The sequence below is a fragment of the Ylistrum balloti genome, unplaced genomic scaffold (genome assembly GCF_031769215.1).
Source record: "Ylistrum balloti isolate Yb309-2 unplaced genomic scaffold, AGI_CSIRO_Ybal_v1 Utg370076, whole genome shotgun sequence".
Taxonomy (NCBI): Eukaryota; Metazoa; Mollusca; class Bivalvia; order Pectinida; family Pectinidae; genus Ylistrum; species Ylistrum balloti.
The window spans coordinates 1,669,523-1,689,243 of record NW_026782115.1 but is presented as its reverse complement, the minus strand read 5'-3'; the positions used below and the strand labels follow the sequence as shown (position 1 = coordinate 1,689,243).

The window sequence follows — 19,721 nt, the reverse complement described above, 5'->3', positions numbered from 1 at the left end:
ATACTTGGCCAGTGCTAGACTTTTCTGTCTTGTGCAAATCTGATTGGTACCTTAAACATTCTGTAACAAAATCTCTTTTGCAGTAAAACCAACAATGAAATGTAACAAAATGTCAGCCCAAGACTCAGATAGTTGATCTCAAACATGCATGAATAATAGATTCTATTTCTCGTACATTATTTTGTCAGAATTAAACAAAACCTTCTCTAATATATTTACATTTTCAAATAATTCTTAAATTGAGTTCTCTTCTTTTGTGGTTCTATATCAGGAAAATAATTGAACATGGCGTTATTAAAATCGTGTTGTCACCTGGTCGCAAATATTGCATTAAAATACCAGACAAATCAGATGAGACAGAAGGTACTATGCCCTAGAGATTTCCATGTTTAAGTTGTAAGGAGAAAAATCAATTTCGAACACAGGTAACAGATTCTATCAATCTCATCTATATTTACAACTCATTTGCTTCAACACATGACATAAGCAGAAAAAAAAAAAAATCCCCTGAAAGCACAAGCTAAGGTTGATATCTGGTGTAAACAGAATTATTATCCTTTTTCAGCAAAAGTACATTACCTGGGTACTTTGAAATTCCTGTATTTTTTATTGTAATTTATCTGTTATCGTATTGAGTGTATGATATGGTATATTCCACCCAATGCTAATAAGCCTTAATTGGCTGGGTAACAAGCAATTTTACACACACTACCAAGATTACTGATGACAGAAGGTAGTTTGTATATTAGCAATTGTTTTGTATTCCAGAAACTCATAAAATGTGATTTTTCATATTGGAATTCTTATGAAAAGTAACATCATACATGTGCTCTCATATTTTCCCTCCAGTAAGCCTAAGGGGGTGAACACGTTTTTGGATTCAAATATTGAGTGGTGGGCTTATTACAGGACAATGATATTTTAGATATTTCTACTGATTGATAACCAGCCACAGACATGTCCTATACCCCACATGTTTCACATGATTGTAGCATTAATGTATAAACTTTTTACTTATGTAAATATATGACAGACATACTTGTCATATATATTTCTAAATATTTGCTCTTGAACTTATCCATATATTGTACAATTTTCCATTGTCATTTCTTATTTGTGTAGGGCCATTACATGAGTCACTCAGTATACTAGTATTTTATCAATGTTAAATACCTATGGAATGTTTTAAAGGATATACATTTTACAAGCCCAATAACAGTTCAGTATTTGTTCACATATTTGTGATAATATAAACAACTGACACAACAAGGTCACTACATGACTAACTGTACAGTTTTGATTACCTTAAAAAAATAATTTTCAATGACGTTCTTTATTTACATATTATGAGATTACTACAGTTGTAAATATGATCGCATGCAATATTAATGCCTTAAAATGATGCATTACTTAATACTTTCAAACCTGTCTTTTCAAACCATTTGTAATGTTATATATCATAGCAATGCTATGAAATGGTAAATATGAGATGTCACAATTACGTCATCAACACCAGGGTGGTATTTTACTGTTATCATCAGGTATCTGATGAACCCAAAATTATCATTTTTCGTGTTTCTAGGAAACGTAAAACCTTTAATTAAGTCTCAATGAAAAAGAAAAAACAAAAAAAAAAAAAAAAACCCAAAAAATCAGGTGAAGATGTAAAGACAGAATCTTGCATCTTTCTGAATCATCGTTTTGTAAACCAAAATATAATTTAAAATGAATTCAACTTGTATAATAAAAACTGACTTATCTATTGTCATTAATGTTTAGTTTGAACATAGTACATGTTCAGTTCAGACAGGTGACATTAGTGAAAATAGTCAAAATGACCTGCTTGTGGTCTGAATGTCAGTTTACATCTTCAACAAGACTTCTTTCCATTGAAAACCTAGGTTCTTCTTTTAATTACTATCCCTGAATCTCAGGATTTTGAAAAATTTCCATAACTTTTTTCTATCAAATTGCAACGATGATTTATAAATCATGTTTTTGATTTGATCACCAGACTTAATGGAGGGAAATGTAAACGAGTTCCAGCTCCATACTGATCGTATTCAATACAAATATATTCACTGCCAAGGACATGCCACCTAAAGTCGTTCATATCCGACGGTACTTGGTTCTTTTAACTCCGCAAAATAACATTTGCAAAGGAACATTTGTATCATGCAATTCCTAGACCGATAATTATTTAATCAAACAATTTCTGTTGCCATCAATTCTTAATTATTTATCAAGAAAAAATCCTGGCCGCACAATCTGATATATATGTCTATCGCGAAGCCTGACACAGCGGTCTCCAACTTCCGTTCTAAGTCCTCTTTATCAGATACTCAGTCAATGACTACCGAAGGCACTTTATTTTGTATTTACATATAAATAAGTACAATAGATGGAAATCTCTCCCCTGAGAAATAATTTCTAGGAAAGTGTCATTATCAAAAAGACTATGTGTCCTTAGTGTCATAATCAATCGCACGATACCGACCGTTTTTGTACTCTGTTTACAGGTGACACACATTCATGGCACCTGAGGCAACTAGGGAACTGAATGGTGCCTTGGGGTCAATGATACTGATTGTACAAAGAAACAATCCATAGAATGAATTGATAACACAGTTATGACATCTCCCTGTGTACTGTTAATCTAATTTGTCATTAGGACAGTTAAAAAAAAAATTAATTTCATGACTAATATTTTCAAAATCATAATACATGTATGTAACTTGAACTCAAATTGGAAGTTGAAATGCTTTTACGAACATTAAACCATCATGGCCAAATGGAACTTTAGATATTATATTTCTTACTGACATGACAGGCAACAGCAACAACACTTAGTGTAGAATCAATCAATTACAGTGTGTCTGTGTTACCTGGCAATGAATCAGCTGATAGCAGGCAATCAACCATGACAGCAAATTGATGAGAAATATGACAAATTCCAAACACATTCTTTTTGTATTTGTTTCAAATTTGTCAGAATATACCTCACAGAAATTGCTGGCTTTAAACATTTCCATTGAGCATGCAGAGGTCAATGAAACCATCCTAGATTTCAAATCACTGAAAATATCATAACTGGCCAGGACTTTAAAAATATATTTTCACCATTCTTTTAATCATATCTGCCCATTGAAACTGGAGAGGTGAACAATATTAATGCCCGTATTAAACCTATTTCAGCTGCTGCTACCAGCCAATGTCAGCAGATCTTCCTGAAATCTTTGCCAGGTATGCTCTGCTTCAAAAGGTTCAGACACTTTCATCAGTACTAGAGGAAGAGCTTTTACAATAAATGAAATTTTATTACCCCAACTAGACCAAATCTGACATTGTTTTAAGGACCACAAAAGTTATTTCAACATTTTTGCCACAGTCCAGGAATACAACATACAGAAATATAGAGGATATTTTTTCTGATTAACTTTGAATAATAGAGAGTACCACATTAAAAGCAAAATTGATGACAGAATCTTCAAATCACTTTTTGGACTATACCCTTCCCTTCCTATCACTGGCAATGTGATGGGACCTCCTGTATGCTGTTCAGTGAGGTACCCTGGATGTTCATGGGGCGATAACAAAAAAACAATAACATATCTGGTTCACTTGCTTTTATTGTAGATTAACACTAGTGAAAGTAAGGAGCATCACAATGAAATACTGTAACTAGAGTCCGAAATCGTCCACAATGTTATGTTGACAGATTAGATCGTAAACAAAATCTGGAATCTCCCACAGGACTTTATGGATGAATAGTATACAAAGCATCCTTTTTTATTGGTTTACTTTCAATTTATGCAATGAAATAAAAATCCCTGATATCAATGCAGAAATCAATCCTGAAATTTTTTCTGGACCCCTTGCCGAGATACGGCTTTGTCAGGCAATGCAGCAGTGTTTTTGTCACAGATAAAATATGATTTGTCTGCACAAAATTAATGGAGTGTATAGGTGTTTATGAGTCTGTCGAGAAAGTAACGACTGTTTTAATTGATCGTTTTTCACGTTTATCAGCCTGATATCAGAAACCATATAATTCGTGATTTTCTCCGAGTGGAGCTCATGTTCCTAAAGAGGTCACTTATGTCTATAGTCAGATGGAACTTCAGATTTTACCTGGCTTTTAAGTCCTATACGATCAATATTTAGTTTGCCTACAGAAATGTAATACTTGCAAATGTATTGATCTGACATTTACTGAAATTTTTTTTGCTGATTAAGCAGATCATAAAATTACACTACTAAAGCTATTTAAATATGTATATCACTGAAAATGTGCCAGAAACTAGGTCTTCCCAAGAATTTTGTTATGTTCAGCTTTTAATATGATCCCGGCCCAACTTGTATAAAACATCTCAACTTGAGATTTCCTCAAGTCAAGATTTTCCTCAGCTAATATCTCCTTGAAAATATCTTGTATGAAAATTCCTCAAGGAATTTCAGGACATCCTAGCCGATGACTTCCTCCTGTTCCTTGAGAAATTTTATACAAGCCGTTTTTGAGGAGATATCAGCTGAGGAAAATCTCGACTTGAGGAAATCTCAAGTTGAAATGTTTTATACAAGTGGGGCCTGGTCTCCCTCAAGTTTGATCACACTATTTCAACCAGTCAAATATCAGATGCCTTTCACGTCTTTGAATACACCAGTTTTAAAGTTGGATAATGATCTACTAATCAAAAGCCTCTGTTCAGCTGCTACAGACGCCATCTTGGAGGATGTCAAATATATTCTACTGTGCATTTCAGCACACCCACAGAAATATTTGTGCAAAGTTAAAAGAAAACATGTGAGAAACTCTAATTCTGTGCTTAGTAAGTGATCAACTGCCTGCAGACCAAAGGAAAGCACTTCCATTCAGCTTCTCCTCACAAGCAACCTGTACACCAAATATGGGCATGAATGGTCCAGAGACCAATATACTATATTGATAAAGATTCTCTGACCTTTGACCTACTTCACTGAAAAGTACTACTGTTTGTCACTTCCAAACAAGCCACATGTATATCAAATGTGGGCATGATCAACCATGAAAAAAGTTTTGCATTGAAACTTAATCGTAACTATAATTTTATTTTTAGCACCAGGTCACATGACCATTGAGTTGAAGTGCTATCACTTGCAATGGCTTCACGTAAACAATGCACATACCAAATACTGTGTTATTGTGTAACCTTTTACCAAAAAAGACTAAAAGTCAATGTCACCTTTCCCTTTCACAAAAGTATCATGTGTAAAGTATATAATCATTACAGACCTAGAGGAACAGAAACCAAACTTATAGTTTTATTGTAACAACTTTTGCAAAATATCAGGTGAGATTTTATTTTCCTTCTTGGTATAAATTGATATTTTCCAGGTAAAAATGTCATATTTAAGTGACTTTTGAGAATTAAAGAATTCACAAAATTTTCATTTAATGTTTTACAATACATCATTAATTAGATGTGATAAGCGCTTATCTATTTCTTATATATCCCGATTAAAATCAAATTATAAATTTTTATATTTTTGATGAAAAAAAAAATCATTGTATTTTGTTACTGCTCAAAAATCACCATAGTTTTTAGTTCAAAACCATTTAAGCTTAACATCTTTTGATGCTTGTGTGAAATTTTCAGCAGTTTCATACAAAACTGTGTAAACGTGTTACCCCTATAATAACTGAGCACACAGGAGTATGTACATTGTACTATTGGTGAAGACCTTATTTAGATGGTTGATATGATCTGACAAAGCAATTTTCAATGTATATGACTCTGTTCTAGTACAAGTGTGTGAATGTGTGTCAAAGGAAGGGAGATAATTCACTCAAATTATGATTAATTGCCTACTGCCTTATATTAAGATTGATGACACACTCACTTCATTGATGTCTCCAATTTCATTTTCGGCCAATGACAGAATGACTACAGACTTTGGGAAATGCTGCGGGACTGTTCTCAGTGATGTCAGGATGTTGCCATGGAGAAGAAGTGTCTGTAATATAAAAAACAACATCAATAATAGAACGCTGAGATCAGACTTTATCAGCAAATAAAATATCACAAATGTTAATAGAAGAATTTTAATGTTAGTGTACTTAACCAATAAAACAGTTGTATCATTGCATCAGGATTTTAAGTAAAACAATGTTGTCCATTAGTTATTCAGAAATCAAGTTTGAGCGTTCGGAATAAATCCTTGTAGCAACTTTATTTTGTTTTCCTCTTTCGTGATCGCAGTAAATATATGAACTTACTTGATCTGATACCATAAACAACAAAAGCTTTATAGTTCAAAATTACTTCAGAGGTCTGAGATGATTAATTTCTTAAGACTCAGAAATGAGTTTGGCTTGAGGGATACAATGAGTTGTTTGGCTATGGGAGCAAGGATGGAGAAAGAAGATATTCAGAGCAAAGGGAATAGGTGAGACTTAGAGGTTGACCAAGATGTATTTTTCAGAATTCTAATAGGGCTGGGGAGGGAGGAGATTGTAACAGCCTTACTAGATACTTCTCACGTATGTAACGTCAGACGCAGACGACACTTGGGTGTAGAAGGTGGAGAGGAGGGGTGATGGAAAATCCTAACATAGAAACCACTCACATATGTACTGTCAGACATAGGAGACATTAAGGTGTGTGTGAAGGGGGTGGGGTTGATGATATAACAACCTAACGTGGAGACACCTCAGGTGTATAATGTCAAACACCAAAGACATTGGGATGTGTGTGGAGGGAGTGGGGAGGGGAATGCAACAGCCATACCAGGAGACCCTTCAGGTACAAAATGCAAGTGAAAGAAGACATAAGAGTGTGTGTTGAGGGGGTGGGATGGAGAAATGTAACAGCTTTACTGTGTTGAAGGGGTGGGATGGAGAAATGTAACAGCTTTACTGTGTTGAAGGGGTGGGATGGAGAAATGTAACAGCTTTACTGTGTTGAGGGGGTGGGATGGAGAAATGTAACAGCTTTACTGTGTTGAAGGGGTGGGATGGAGAAATGTAACAGCTTTACTGTGTTAAGGGGGTGGGATGGATAAATGTAACAGCTTTACTGTGTGGAGGGGGTAGGATGAAGAAATGTAACAGCTTTACTGTGTGGAGGGAGTGGGATGGAGAAATGTAACAGCTTTACTGTGTGGAGGGGGTAGGATGAAGAAATGTAACAGCTTTACTGTGTGGAGGGAGTGGGATGGAGAAATGTAACAGCTTTACTGTAAGACTCCTCTGATGTGTTACATCATGAAACAAAAGATACCAAGGTGTGTGTGGAGGGGGTGGGATGGAGAAATGTAACAGCTTTACTGTGTGGAGGGGGTAGGATGGAGAAATGTAACAGCTTTACTGTGTGAAGGGGGTAGGATGGAGGATGTACAGCTTTTAACAGATACTTCCCAGGTGTGTTATGTCATGAAAGAATAGACGTCAGAATGTGTGTGGAGGGGTTGGGGTAGAGAATGTATTAGACTTACCCGAAGACTCCTCAGGTGTGTTATATCCGACAGTGATGATATACTGTTGTCAGACAGATCCAGGTGACCCAGAGTAATATTTGAGTTCAGGTTCTCAATCGCCTGTTAACACCACAAAAAAACACATACAAATCTTTACCAATACCAGACACGTTTTTTTAAATAACATCTTAATCTGAAAATAAACAATTCCTTGTAACACTTTCACTCCTCATTTCTGTAATAAGCTCACCTCCTGACTTTGAATCAGATATGTATTGGTTTTCTGATCATATCAAGAGAAATTCAGTACACGAGAGTAAAATTTGACCTGTGTTGGTGATAGTTGACTCTATTGGTATGTTGCATGATGCCAACATTTATCCTCAATCAAATCTCATCCTCAATTATGAAAATTTCATTGTAACTTCAGAAACATTGTATCTATAATTTGCTTGTGTCTGTTTAAATTTCTTCTGTTAAATGAATCTTCACAAATGAGACATTTGCAGCACAGATATAGTGATCTACAGTACTTGAGGGTAAGAACTATTTTGTTTCTACAGTATTTGAGGGTAAGGACTATTTTGTTTCCACAGTATTTGAGGGTAAGGACTATTTTGTTTCCACAGTATTTGAGGGTAAGAACTATTTTGTTTCTATAGTATTTGAGGGTAAGAACTATTTTGTTTCTACAGTATTTGAGGGTAAGAACTATTTTGTTTCTATAGTATTTGAGGGTAAGAACTATTTTGTTTCTACAGTATTTGAGGGTAAGAACTATTTTGTTTCTACAGTATTTGAGGGTAAGAACTATTTTGTTTCTACAGTATTTGAGGGTAAGAACTATTTTGTTTCTATAGTATTTGAGGGTAAGGACTATTTTGTTTCCACAGTATTTGAGGGTAAGAACTATTTTGTTTCTACAGTATGTGAGGGTAAGAACTATTTTGTTTCTACAGTATTTGAGGGTAAGAACTATTTTGTTTCCACAGTATTTGAGGGTAAGAACTATTTTGTTTCCACAGTATTTGAGGGTAAGAACTTTTTTGTTTCCACAGTATTTGAGGGTAAGAACTATTTTGTTTCTACAGTATGTGAGGTAAGAACTATTTTGTTTCTACAGTATGTGAGGGTAAGAACTATTTTGTTTCTACAGTATTTGAGGGTAAGGACTATTTTGTTTCCACAGTATTTGAGGGTAAGAACTATTTTGTTTCTACAGTATGTGAGGGTAAGGACTATTTTGTTTCCACAGTATTTGAGGGTAAGAACTATTTTGTTTCTTCAGTATTTGAGGGTAAGGACTATTTTGTTTCCACAGTATTTGAGGGTAAGGACTATTTTGTTTCCACAGTATTTGAGGGTAAGAACTATTTTGTTTCATAGTATTTGAGGGTTATTTTGTTTCTACAGTATTTGAGGGTAAGAACTTTTTTGTTTCCACAGTATTTGAGGGTAAGAACTATTTTGTTTCTACAGTATGTGAGGGTAAGAACCATTTTGTTTCCACAGTATTTGAGGGTAAGAACTATTTTGTTTCTACAGTATGTGAGGGTAAGAACTATTTTGTTTCTACAGTATGTGAGGGTAAGAACCATTTTGTTTCCACAGTATTTGTTTTTTTGTTTCAGTATTTGAGGGTAAGAACTATTTTGTTTTCACAGTATTTGAGGGTAACAACTATTTTGTTTCCACAGTATTTGAGGGTAAGGACTATTTAGTGTCAGCCTGGTAATTTCGCCTCACCTTGATGCTATTTCCTGACAAGTTTAACCATTCAAGCTGCACAAGTTCTTTCAGACCTGGAATAAAAAGACAAAACTTACATCAAATTTGCAATGCTATAGCAACATTAATGATGATTATGAACTGATAAGAAAAGAGGGGCCAAAGTCATGTACCTGCCTGCAGTGTACAAGAAATATTTCGCCATATTATAACTCTCACCTGTTTCATTCTCAAATCACCAAGGTAAAAAAAGGAGGTTTAAGGTTTAACATTCCATGTATATTTTATATGTAATTTAAATCTGTTGAAAATGAAATACATGAACATTTTTATGTACTTTAGTGTGAATTTGAATTGAGGCCAAACTTTATAATCCTGATGGAAGGTGAAAGAGCCTTCTATCCAGTTTAATATCACAATAAATCTGTTTACTTACCTTCGACTGCTACAATACTGTTGTTTGGTAGATTGAGAACAGTCAAGTTTGTAAGCTTCCCTACTCCAGTCATTCTCACCAGTCTGTTCCCAGACAGGGACAACTGTAAAGTTATCAAATAAATCGAAAGTCAGAAATTAATCTATCAAATATTATTATTCTACACAGACTGTACCTATGATTTATCTTAACTTTATCAATCACTCTTGTTAAACTGGATGGAAGTATTTATAGAGACGTACAAAAGAATGAGAAGATGATCACATAACATTACTTCTATAAGTAATAACCATATTTCAGCACTTTTTGTGTTAAAAAAGGTTTTTTCACAAAAATGTTTTGTTTCTGTCATTAATATAGCAATTATTGCGAATGTGTGAATACATCATTTTGTTTATTTGTTCAAAGCTGATTACACGCTAAAATATGATTATGCCAAAAGGAGTACATTAACAGCAACTTTTCATGTAAGATTGAAAGAGTGAAAGATAAATGTGTGTGTGTTATTCCTTTGTGCCGCCCATATCAATCTCATTTATCTACTCTACACAGAAAAGTCTATTCATTGGTTTTGAAAACATCAAATGTATACATGGATTTCTACTCTTTTTGTCAAAATTGTGCAACAAAAATACTAGGGTTGCATAACTATGGTATCAGTGCCATTACAGTTGTGTAAACAAATTCATCCTTTGCAAAAAATCTTTGTGACAAAATAAAAGACAGGTAAATATTTGAACTGATTTATAACACACCTGTTTGAGGTTGTGGCATCGTTCCAGATTTTCTATCTTAGATACATTGTTTTTGTCGCATATGATGGTGGCTGGATCTAGTCCTGGTGGCACCTCAATCTTGTGTAACCTTCGACCCGTCAGGTCAAGGACATCCGACTCAGCATCTGTGAAATAAAATGGCAGAGTTAACTGGTTGGTGACTGCAGCTAGTAAATATTTTATGCTGCCAACAAATAAACAAAAATGGACAGCAAACCAAAAGCTATAGGGTACACATATTTTTCATTTACACCTCTACCAATCAACACTTAAATCCTATTCCTACTATGAGGCCCCACAGAAAATGAACCTGGATCTTCAGTGTGATATTCCATTTGTCTCATGTGCAAAGTGACAGAGAACATACCAAACTCATTTTATTTCTCAATATTGGCACTAGTTAAATCAAGATGGCTGTCACTTAAAAAGATATTGTAAGGTTATTTCAGAATTTTTTTAAATAAAGAAAAATATTGAATTAATGATGATAATAATTTAAACCAATTTTTTGTTACATTTTTTTTTTTATTTTATTTTTTATTAACCAAATAGCAATTTAAGTTAAAGTGAATGATAATCCATGTACAGGCACCAAATTCAGAACATCAACGTTCTCCTGCAACATGACACAGTCTATAAGTATCCTGTCATATTTATATACCTCAAATGTCCCCAGTTATTTGGACATATTGACTGTTGGTTTATGAAAACTGACATATCAAGATCAAGAGTTTGTATATGTGAGCGTAATATACATGAATAATCCAGTGATGGGTTATAATCAGAAAATACGCCCGAGGCTGTTTATAAAAAGCAATGGAAAACGGTGTTATTTTAAATGATTTTTTTCTTTTTTTCTAAGTCTGCCAACTTAACACGAAACAACATGTTTTCGGTGACAGAAACCATGATACAATGTATCACTAATTCCCTATTCATTCTTCAATGATATGGAAAATTTTAGAAGGAGAAGAATTCTTTAAAAGCTTTTTAAAAACCAAGCCATTTATTCATTTTAAATGCGTTCAAGCATTGTATGATAGTCAAATATTTATTTTCTTGAAGTCTTATCCACAAAACTTAAATTTGTAAGAAGTCAGAAACGATATTTATCATATAATATATTAAACACAGAACAAAGTACACATGTACTGATATTTAATGCATTGTACAAAAAAAACGAAATATGACTGTGCTAATTGTCACTTCAGTATATGTTAAATATAAATCACTGATTCACTGATTCATCAATGCTCTAACTTACCAAAATGAGATAATGCGCTAAAATTGATGGCGGTAGACTAGTATGTTTACAGTATGTATATCTATTTGATGTCTATATAATGATTTTTTTTTTATTATTATCAAGAATGCTGAAGTACATATATATTGCTGTTTTGACTTTTACATCAGGAATATAATACATCGATATCACACAGATGGAACTGAAATTTATGTGTTACACTTTCAAACCAATTACAAATTTATCCTTATTAAAAATGAGAAGGAAGATTCCATATTACGATCTCTTCGGCTAAATTTGTATACTTAATCTATATATTCCGGTCTAACTGATTTGGTCTCACTGATAACCAAGCTGAGATTATGACACAACAGTACACAAATATTTCTGTTGTATATCTTCTTTACTCATAATATATATATATACAGTAGCCTGAGGGGGGTATTACTTATATTTACACAACAATGGTTGGACTGTTCCTGACAAACAATACCAACTTTATCCATTACACCAATTCTGAACCGTTTTGTTGTTTACTGATGGATAAGTAACATACCTGACCTACATAAGGACTGGTTCAGAATGGATTTTAAACCATCTCTCGATGTCTTTAGGCAACATGTTTGTTGAGAACATTGATTGACACATTCCTGTTAAAGTTATCCCTCCTCCAATTAGGGACCAATTAGAAACAAAATATGTCATCCGAAAATATTCATGTGGTAAATGGACAGGGAAATATAGCATTGAGGGACACAAGAATAATGAACATTGTGTATAGAGAGTCACAAGAATCATGAATACTGTGTATAGAGAGTCACAAGAATCATGAACATTGTGTATAGAGAGTCACAAGAATCATGAATACTGTGTATAGAGAGTCACAAGAATCATGAACATTGTGTATAGAGAGTCACAAGAATCATGAATACTGTGTATAGAGAGTCACAAGAATCATGAACATTGTGTATAGAGAGTCACAAGAATCCTGAATACTGTGTATAGAGAGTCACAAGAATCCTGAACACTGTGTATAGAGGGTCACAAGAATCCTGAATACTGTGTATAGAGAGTCACAAGAATAATGAACACTGTGTATAGAGGGTCACAAGAATAATGAACAGTGTGTATAGAGTCACAAGAATCATGAACACTGTGTATAGAGGGTCACAAGAATCCTGAACACTGTACAGCGTCACAAGAATCCTGAACACTGTACAGCGTCACAAGAATCCTGAACACTGTACAGCGTCATAAGAATAATGAACTCTGTGTATAGAGGGTCACAAGAATAATGAACACTGTGTATAGAGTCACAAGAATCATGAACACTGTATAGAGTCACAAGAATCATGAACACTGTATAGCGTCACAAGAATCCTGAACACTGTACAGCGTCACAAGAATAATGAACACTGTGTATAGAGGGTCACAAGAATAATGAACACTGTGTATAGAGGGTCACAAGAATAATGAACAGTGTGTATAGAGGGTCACAAGAATAATGAACACTGTGTATAGAGGGTCACAAGAATAATGAACACTGTGTATAGAGGGTCACAAGAATAATGAACAGTGTGTATAGAGGGTCACAAGAATCATGAGCACTGTGTGTAGCGTCACAAGAATTATGAACACTGTGTATAGACACGGGAGCTGCCCCTCGACACAGGTTCGCCTCCTAGAAACAGCAGTGCCCCCTAGACACAGCAGCAGCACCCTCTAGACAGAGGAGCGTCCCCTCAACTCAGCAGCGTCCCCTAGACACAGCAGCAACCCCTAGACACAGGAGCTTCCCCTCGACACAGCAGAACCCCGTACACACAGCAGCGTCCCCTTGACACAGATGAATCCCCTAGACACAGCAGCATCCTCTCGACACAGCAACATCCCTTAGACACAGCAGCGTCCCCTTGACACAGCAGAATCCCGTACACACAGCAGCGTCCCCTCGACACAGGAGCGTCCCCTCGACTCAGCAGTGTCACCCTAGACACAGCAGCACCCCTTGACAGAGGAGCGCCCTCAAGACACAGCAGCGTCCCCTCAACACAGCAACGTCCCCTTGACACAGATGAGTCCCCTTGACACAGATGAGTCCCCTAGACACAGCAGCATCCTCTCGACACAGCAACATCCCTTAGACACAGCAGCTTCCCCTTGACACAGCAGAATCTCGTACACACAGCAGCCTCCCCTTGACACAGGAGCGCCCCCTAGACACAGCAGTGTCCCCTAGACACAGCAGCAACCCCTGGACACAGGAGCTTCCCCTCGACACAGCAGAACCCCGTACACACAGCAGCATCCCCTCGACACAGCGTCCCCTAGACACAGCAGAACCCCGTAGACACAGCAGCGTCCCCTAAACACAACAGCGTTCCCTAAACACAGCAGCGTCCCCTTGACACAGCAGTGTCATCAGATTGTGTCATTAACAATAAAATACTCTTGAAGAAATGGTAACATCATTTTGACCATTCAGTTTTCTAGTGAATTCCTTTAGACCAAAAACAATAATCAGTATTTATTAGTGAAAGAATTAACGAACATATTATTTCAATAATACAGGTGAAATTGTCATTGTTTTATTTTTCAGAATTCACCATGTAGATCTCCTCCAAACACAATTTTGGACCTTCTAACACTGATGCATACAAATCCAGTATGATTTATCAGTGGTATATCTTACTGGTAAATAATTGTAAATAACATGTATGATAAAACGTTTGCTTTGGTTGGAAAGATTCGCTAAGTTGTATAGTGCATGATTCATGGGAATGTGATAATATTTTGAGAAAACAATTCATTTTTTTAAAAATTTCATCTGAAGGAGGACTATAAATAATCCAATGTATACACTTATTTTTATTGTCTATTAAAATGGAATAACAATGTAAAAATTACAGAGATGTGCTTTTTCATACTTACATTTTTTCTGTCTCATTATTTTAAAACAACTTGTATCCAAGCTGTCTCCAACAATTCACTCTTGTGTTGTTCTAGTAAATGATGCCAATTTATGTAAAAACACTCGATGAGAAACTCCAATTACATGAGGTAAGAATCAACATTGATCCCATCAACAAATAGATGAGAAGCCCATCACATTGATCTGTAAGTTATCTGATCCTAGAGGCAGACGATTCTCTCAAACCACAGCAACATCAAATTTCAAAGCACCATATAAACTGATTACTAGTCCTGTCTCTGTAATATACGATTTTTGTTCTTCAAATTAAAACCATTTCACTTGTTCATAGACATCACAGTGTCCTACTTCCTCTCTGATCAGCGGAACTATTTTACGGACGGAACTTCTGACACTTCATGGCCATCAGTGTACAGAGCGGTAGTAAATCCATACCCAAGAGTACTTCACCAGTCTTTTATACACATACAGGTATATATACATATGTATACACAGCGTCTCTTTTACAGATCATGAGTACCTATAGACCTATATGTAAGTATATATATATATGTGTATGTATCCAAAATGTTAACCCTTTTGTACTATTAAATTGACCTAAACAAGGAAACATTGAGTCTATTGTGATGTTCGAACATGCCACATCCTGAATAAAAATCAACGGGAGAGTACACGCCCTTTGTAGATAACAAGTTTGTGAAAACATCTTAATACACAAAAATATGTTAATACACAAACTGTTACCCATCAAGATGGGAAGAACTTACAACCAAACATCAGAATATCTATATTCTTAACACTATCCATCCATTTGAAATCATCATTTGTTGGCGTTTTTTTCTTTAAATGTTTTAGACAAGTATGATGCAAAGGTAGTTCAGGTTATTTCGTCTATTTACTTGTCTACCTGTAATTTTGTTACCTGTACAGTCAGGTGAACCAGTCTACCTGACCTCTGATCAATATTGTTTATTACAACTCTGTATGAGGACCCAATTAAGCAGACCTGGAGAACAATACACATTCTCTGCTCTAGGCCAGCTGAAAACAAGCTTGGCCATACGCCAACTTCAACCTTGAGGTATACCATTGTTAATGCATCCTTTTCTTCCATATAATTTCAAGGCTCTCACACCCCATTTTGGGACTGGGGCCCGGGGCCCTTAGAATTGGGAAAAATAGTGGCGTTTTCCTTAGAATTGGGAAAACTTGGGGTCTAAATTGGGAAAAAAAGATACTATTTTGCATTGGGAATGGGGCCGAATATCCGCACCAAATCTGGCAGATCGAGAGCCCTGAATTTATATGGGTAAATGAACCTGATATTTCAATTTCTGACTTATACTGTCAGAAAACTAAATGGCAGTAGACATAGATGGATTAGTTATCCAAATGTTTGATTGATGGCAACACTAATTCTTTGGCATATGTCATATATTTTTGACAGGACACAACTTTGATATCTTTATACAGATATTATGGAAGAACCACAATTGGTTTGACCAAGATTTACAAGGCAGGTGCTGTCGATGGTGGAGATGCTTACTCTTCTGGGACATCTGGTCTTATTCTCCTTGTACTTTTTCAGATTTCTACATGTAAATCTTTCTTTTCATCATATTTTGCCCTAATTTTATCTAATTTGAGTTTGGATTACGATAGTCCACATGTTGGTATTTTTTTTCTTTTTATGTCCTTAGGTGTGGTAATGCAGGTACTCCAATTTCCTCCTATAGTAATATTCCTTTTTGTTTCACAAATAATTGTTGGAAGTACATCAAAATCTCAAAATGCAAAAACAAAAACAAAACAAACAAAACACAAATTGTACACTGGACAGCTAGCCAGCTCCCTTCAGATTTTTTTGACAATTGTTTAAACTATCATTATTTTGGAAGATTAAATGGTTGAATGAGGACAAAATAAGGTTTTGCCATAGCATCTATATTTGGCCCATAATCCTGCAAGAAAGAAAATAAATAAATAAAAAAAAAGCTGCCTTGTGTTTGCTATTGAAGAAACATTTTGCTTTGATGGCTTTGAACTATAAACTTCCAATATTTCACAATATTTACAAAGCTAGTTATTCATTTGATCTAAAGTCACTCTTGTTTGCCGAGACTGAAATGCACCAGGAGTCTAAATATGAATACCCAGGAAAATCTCATGTGGTCAGTAAGGTGACCTCATAGCTTTTAACGTTGATCTATTATGATCATATTATACTGTAACAGAAGTCATCATTCATTTCAAATTATATAAAACACACTACAAGCAAAACTTATATGCCACATTGTCATAAAATAATACTAAGAATGTTTTCAATCGTTAACAGTGATTTACTTAATATTGATGAGAGCGTGATGTAAAAACTAATTACACTACCATGTAAACCTTTCAAATTTGTGTATTCATTTGCATTATCAATCCACGGACAAGTTTTTGTTAGCAATCACCTTCCAAATGTAACTGACTGGAAAATATTAATGGCTCAAATAAAAGTCAACAAGTGCTTTTATTTGCAGTTGCAGCACCATTGTGCATCCAGAGAACTTGTTTCTTTATTATCAATTCATATTGTCTCTGTAAATCTTCTCCTTAAATTGCCCTGAGCTCTGAATAATCCACTCTGTTGGGCAGGCAATATTTTACTGGAAAGATTAATTGTGAGTGTGGCACAAATGAGTAATGTGGGATTCATGAAAAGTCACATTCTCATTAAATTGTGCAACATAGCGAGAGCATGATTTCCAGTAACTATGTTAATTTCACATTTTAAAATCAGGGCTCTTGATCTGCCAGATTTGGGGCCGGTATTCGGCCCCATTCCCAATGCAAAATAGTATCTTTTTTTTCCCGATTTAGACCCCAAGTTTTCCCAATTCTAAGGAAAACGCGGCTATTTTTCCTAATTCTAAAGGCCCCGGGCCCCAGTCCCAAAATGGGGTGTGAGAGCCCTGAAAAGTATTAGTTACTAAAAAATATATATCATTACTCTGGCTTACTTGTTAAATAAATATATCCATGGCACACTAGTTTCTGACCCCTTAAGAACCACTTCATGCTAGCTTCACTATGTCAATGAATTGCCACCAAACAACATTAATCAATTCAAATATTCATATCATAAAATTCATTTTTAAAAAAACTGATCAGTGAAACACCAGTATTTTTCTAAAAAGTATCCACAGATCTGACCTCAAATTTGCTCACCTGAAAAGATTGACATGTGTATCTGACATGTAATTGCACTTTCATTTCTGATAACATCACTAAATCTCAGAGACATTTTAGATAGCTTAAAGTGACCCAGAAGTACACATGTATTACATAAAATAAAATCATCATGTGAACAGAAATGACATTCTGGTGACAGAAAAAAATTATATTAAATCATGGTGCGAAAATGGTGTATACCTGTGTTAATGTGTGCACCCTTTTCTGAATGGTAAGATTTTGGTGTTTTTCTCAAATAAACCATATTTCTCGGCAAACTTCTTTTTTTATAACACAAGCTATTTGAATAATGTAAATTTTTCATCTGTCAGTCTACAAATCGCCAGTTAACTAAAATCAGAAATGAGTCATCAAAAGTAATAATTAAAATAACACCACTTTTCCAAAATAAGACATGCATGTTTGAACTTTTTGCAAGAAGGCGTGGCCTATTTATTATTCATGATCGATTTTTATTCACTTTGCAGACGACAACAAAACACTAGCATACTAGTATGGATTGATTGGATATTTCATCATATCTTGGAGGATGCTTGATGTGAAAATATGTAACAAAAAAAATAATAAATAAACAAATTTGCCAACGAAATATTAACACAGAATATTTTATGATGAATAATTTAATAATTATTTGTTATTCTTTCTGGAAGCGTGACATGTAACAGCAACCAAAATTATCCTGGTGCGAGGTCACGCTTGTCAAAAGTACATGTGATATGCCTCGACAAAATGGCCGTTCCGAAATACATAACGGTCCGGAACCGATGTCCAGACGATATTATATCTACACAATCATCGTCAATCCTCTGTACACCTTGTTATTTGATAATGCATTCAGAATTGATTTGCATCTAAAAATTGAAATTCAAGTGACCTTTTCCGTTCAATGTCAGTGATAACTATTCATCTCACGTCAAATGACGCGGTTGATACTTCTATTTGCGGATATCTGCATTTAGTGATGCTACCGTCAAAACCCAGAATCTGCGTCAGCCATCAGTTTACATTAGCAACATCACACCACACGGCTGAAGTATTGCTTATCGTGACCAGTTCAAACTTAAATCAGCATTAAGGGCACTATTCTTCAATGTTGATCATGTATTATGTGCATATAGTATAAAAATTAGAAAGCAAAACCTTTTCTAAATAGTCTATACTGTTCCAAACTTACCCGACTCAGTCATGTTTGATTCCCGCTTCCTATTGAAGTCTTGTAACGAGATTCCTGATTGGTCGTTTCTTGAAGAATGCCAATCTCGCAGTAAATGATTTATTAAATTTGCGAAATCAATATTTTTAAACATCGAAACACCAGGCAATTATCTATCTAAAGTTTATTCTGATAACCACTGAATACTGATGATTGTTAATATTTTTGTCATATTAAATGTGATCTATGAACAAGCATTCTGTACTTTGCCAATAATCCCATTAAACTTGAACCTCTGGCTTTGAGCACTTTCCAGAGTAGAATGTATGGTGTTTAGCGTTAGTATTGTTTCAATTCTGTGATGAATAAGTCTTAAATAATTTAACAAACAAGAGAAAATATAATTATACTTCATTTCATATATTCTGAGGGATTGAAATTCTTGTAAATGGATATCGGATTATACTTTCACTACCCTGTGAGAAAACGACAACCCGTGTAATTTGGAAATGATGAAAGAAACACCACCAAGTTATGAAGGTAATTCCTGTCAAAATATTAGCAATCGGATATAACAGAATAAAAGAAATATATTTGTTGTTCAGAGTCATATATTCAGCCATTTTAACTATTCTCTCAATTCCAAGAGATTTTTTTTTTTGATAAATCAATCATTTTTGGTTACTTCCAAATATTGTCACCGCGAAATATTTCTGTTAAAAGTAATGTTCACAGAAATGAACGAAAGTTCAAAGAAAGTC

The 19,721-nt window shown here is 34.9% G+C and overlaps 1 protein-coding gene across 1 annotated transcript in view; it reads right to left on the bottom strand.

The window, feature by feature from the left end:
* LOC132549692 (uncharacterized) overlaps positions 1-18,994 on the bottom strand; it is a 70,855-nt gene extending 51,861 nt beyond the window's left edge. Inside the window, exons 1-6 of the mRNA XM_060213643.1 lie at positions 18,982-18,994; positions 10,375-10,520; positions 9,620-9,722; positions 9,202-9,257; positions 7,474-7,575; positions 5,881-5,994 (exon numbers count right to left, since the gene is read on the bottom strand). Of these exons, the coding sequence (XP_060069626.1) occupies positions 5,881-5,994; positions 7,474-7,575; positions 9,202-9,257; positions 9,620-9,722; positions 10,375-10,520; positions 18,982-18,994 (534 nt within the window). The remainder of the gene's footprint in view (positions 1-5,880; positions 5,995-7,473; positions 7,576-9,201; positions 9,258-9,619; positions 9,723-10,374; positions 10,521-18,981) is intronic.
* Positions 18,995-19,721: the final 727 nt, after the last annotated feature.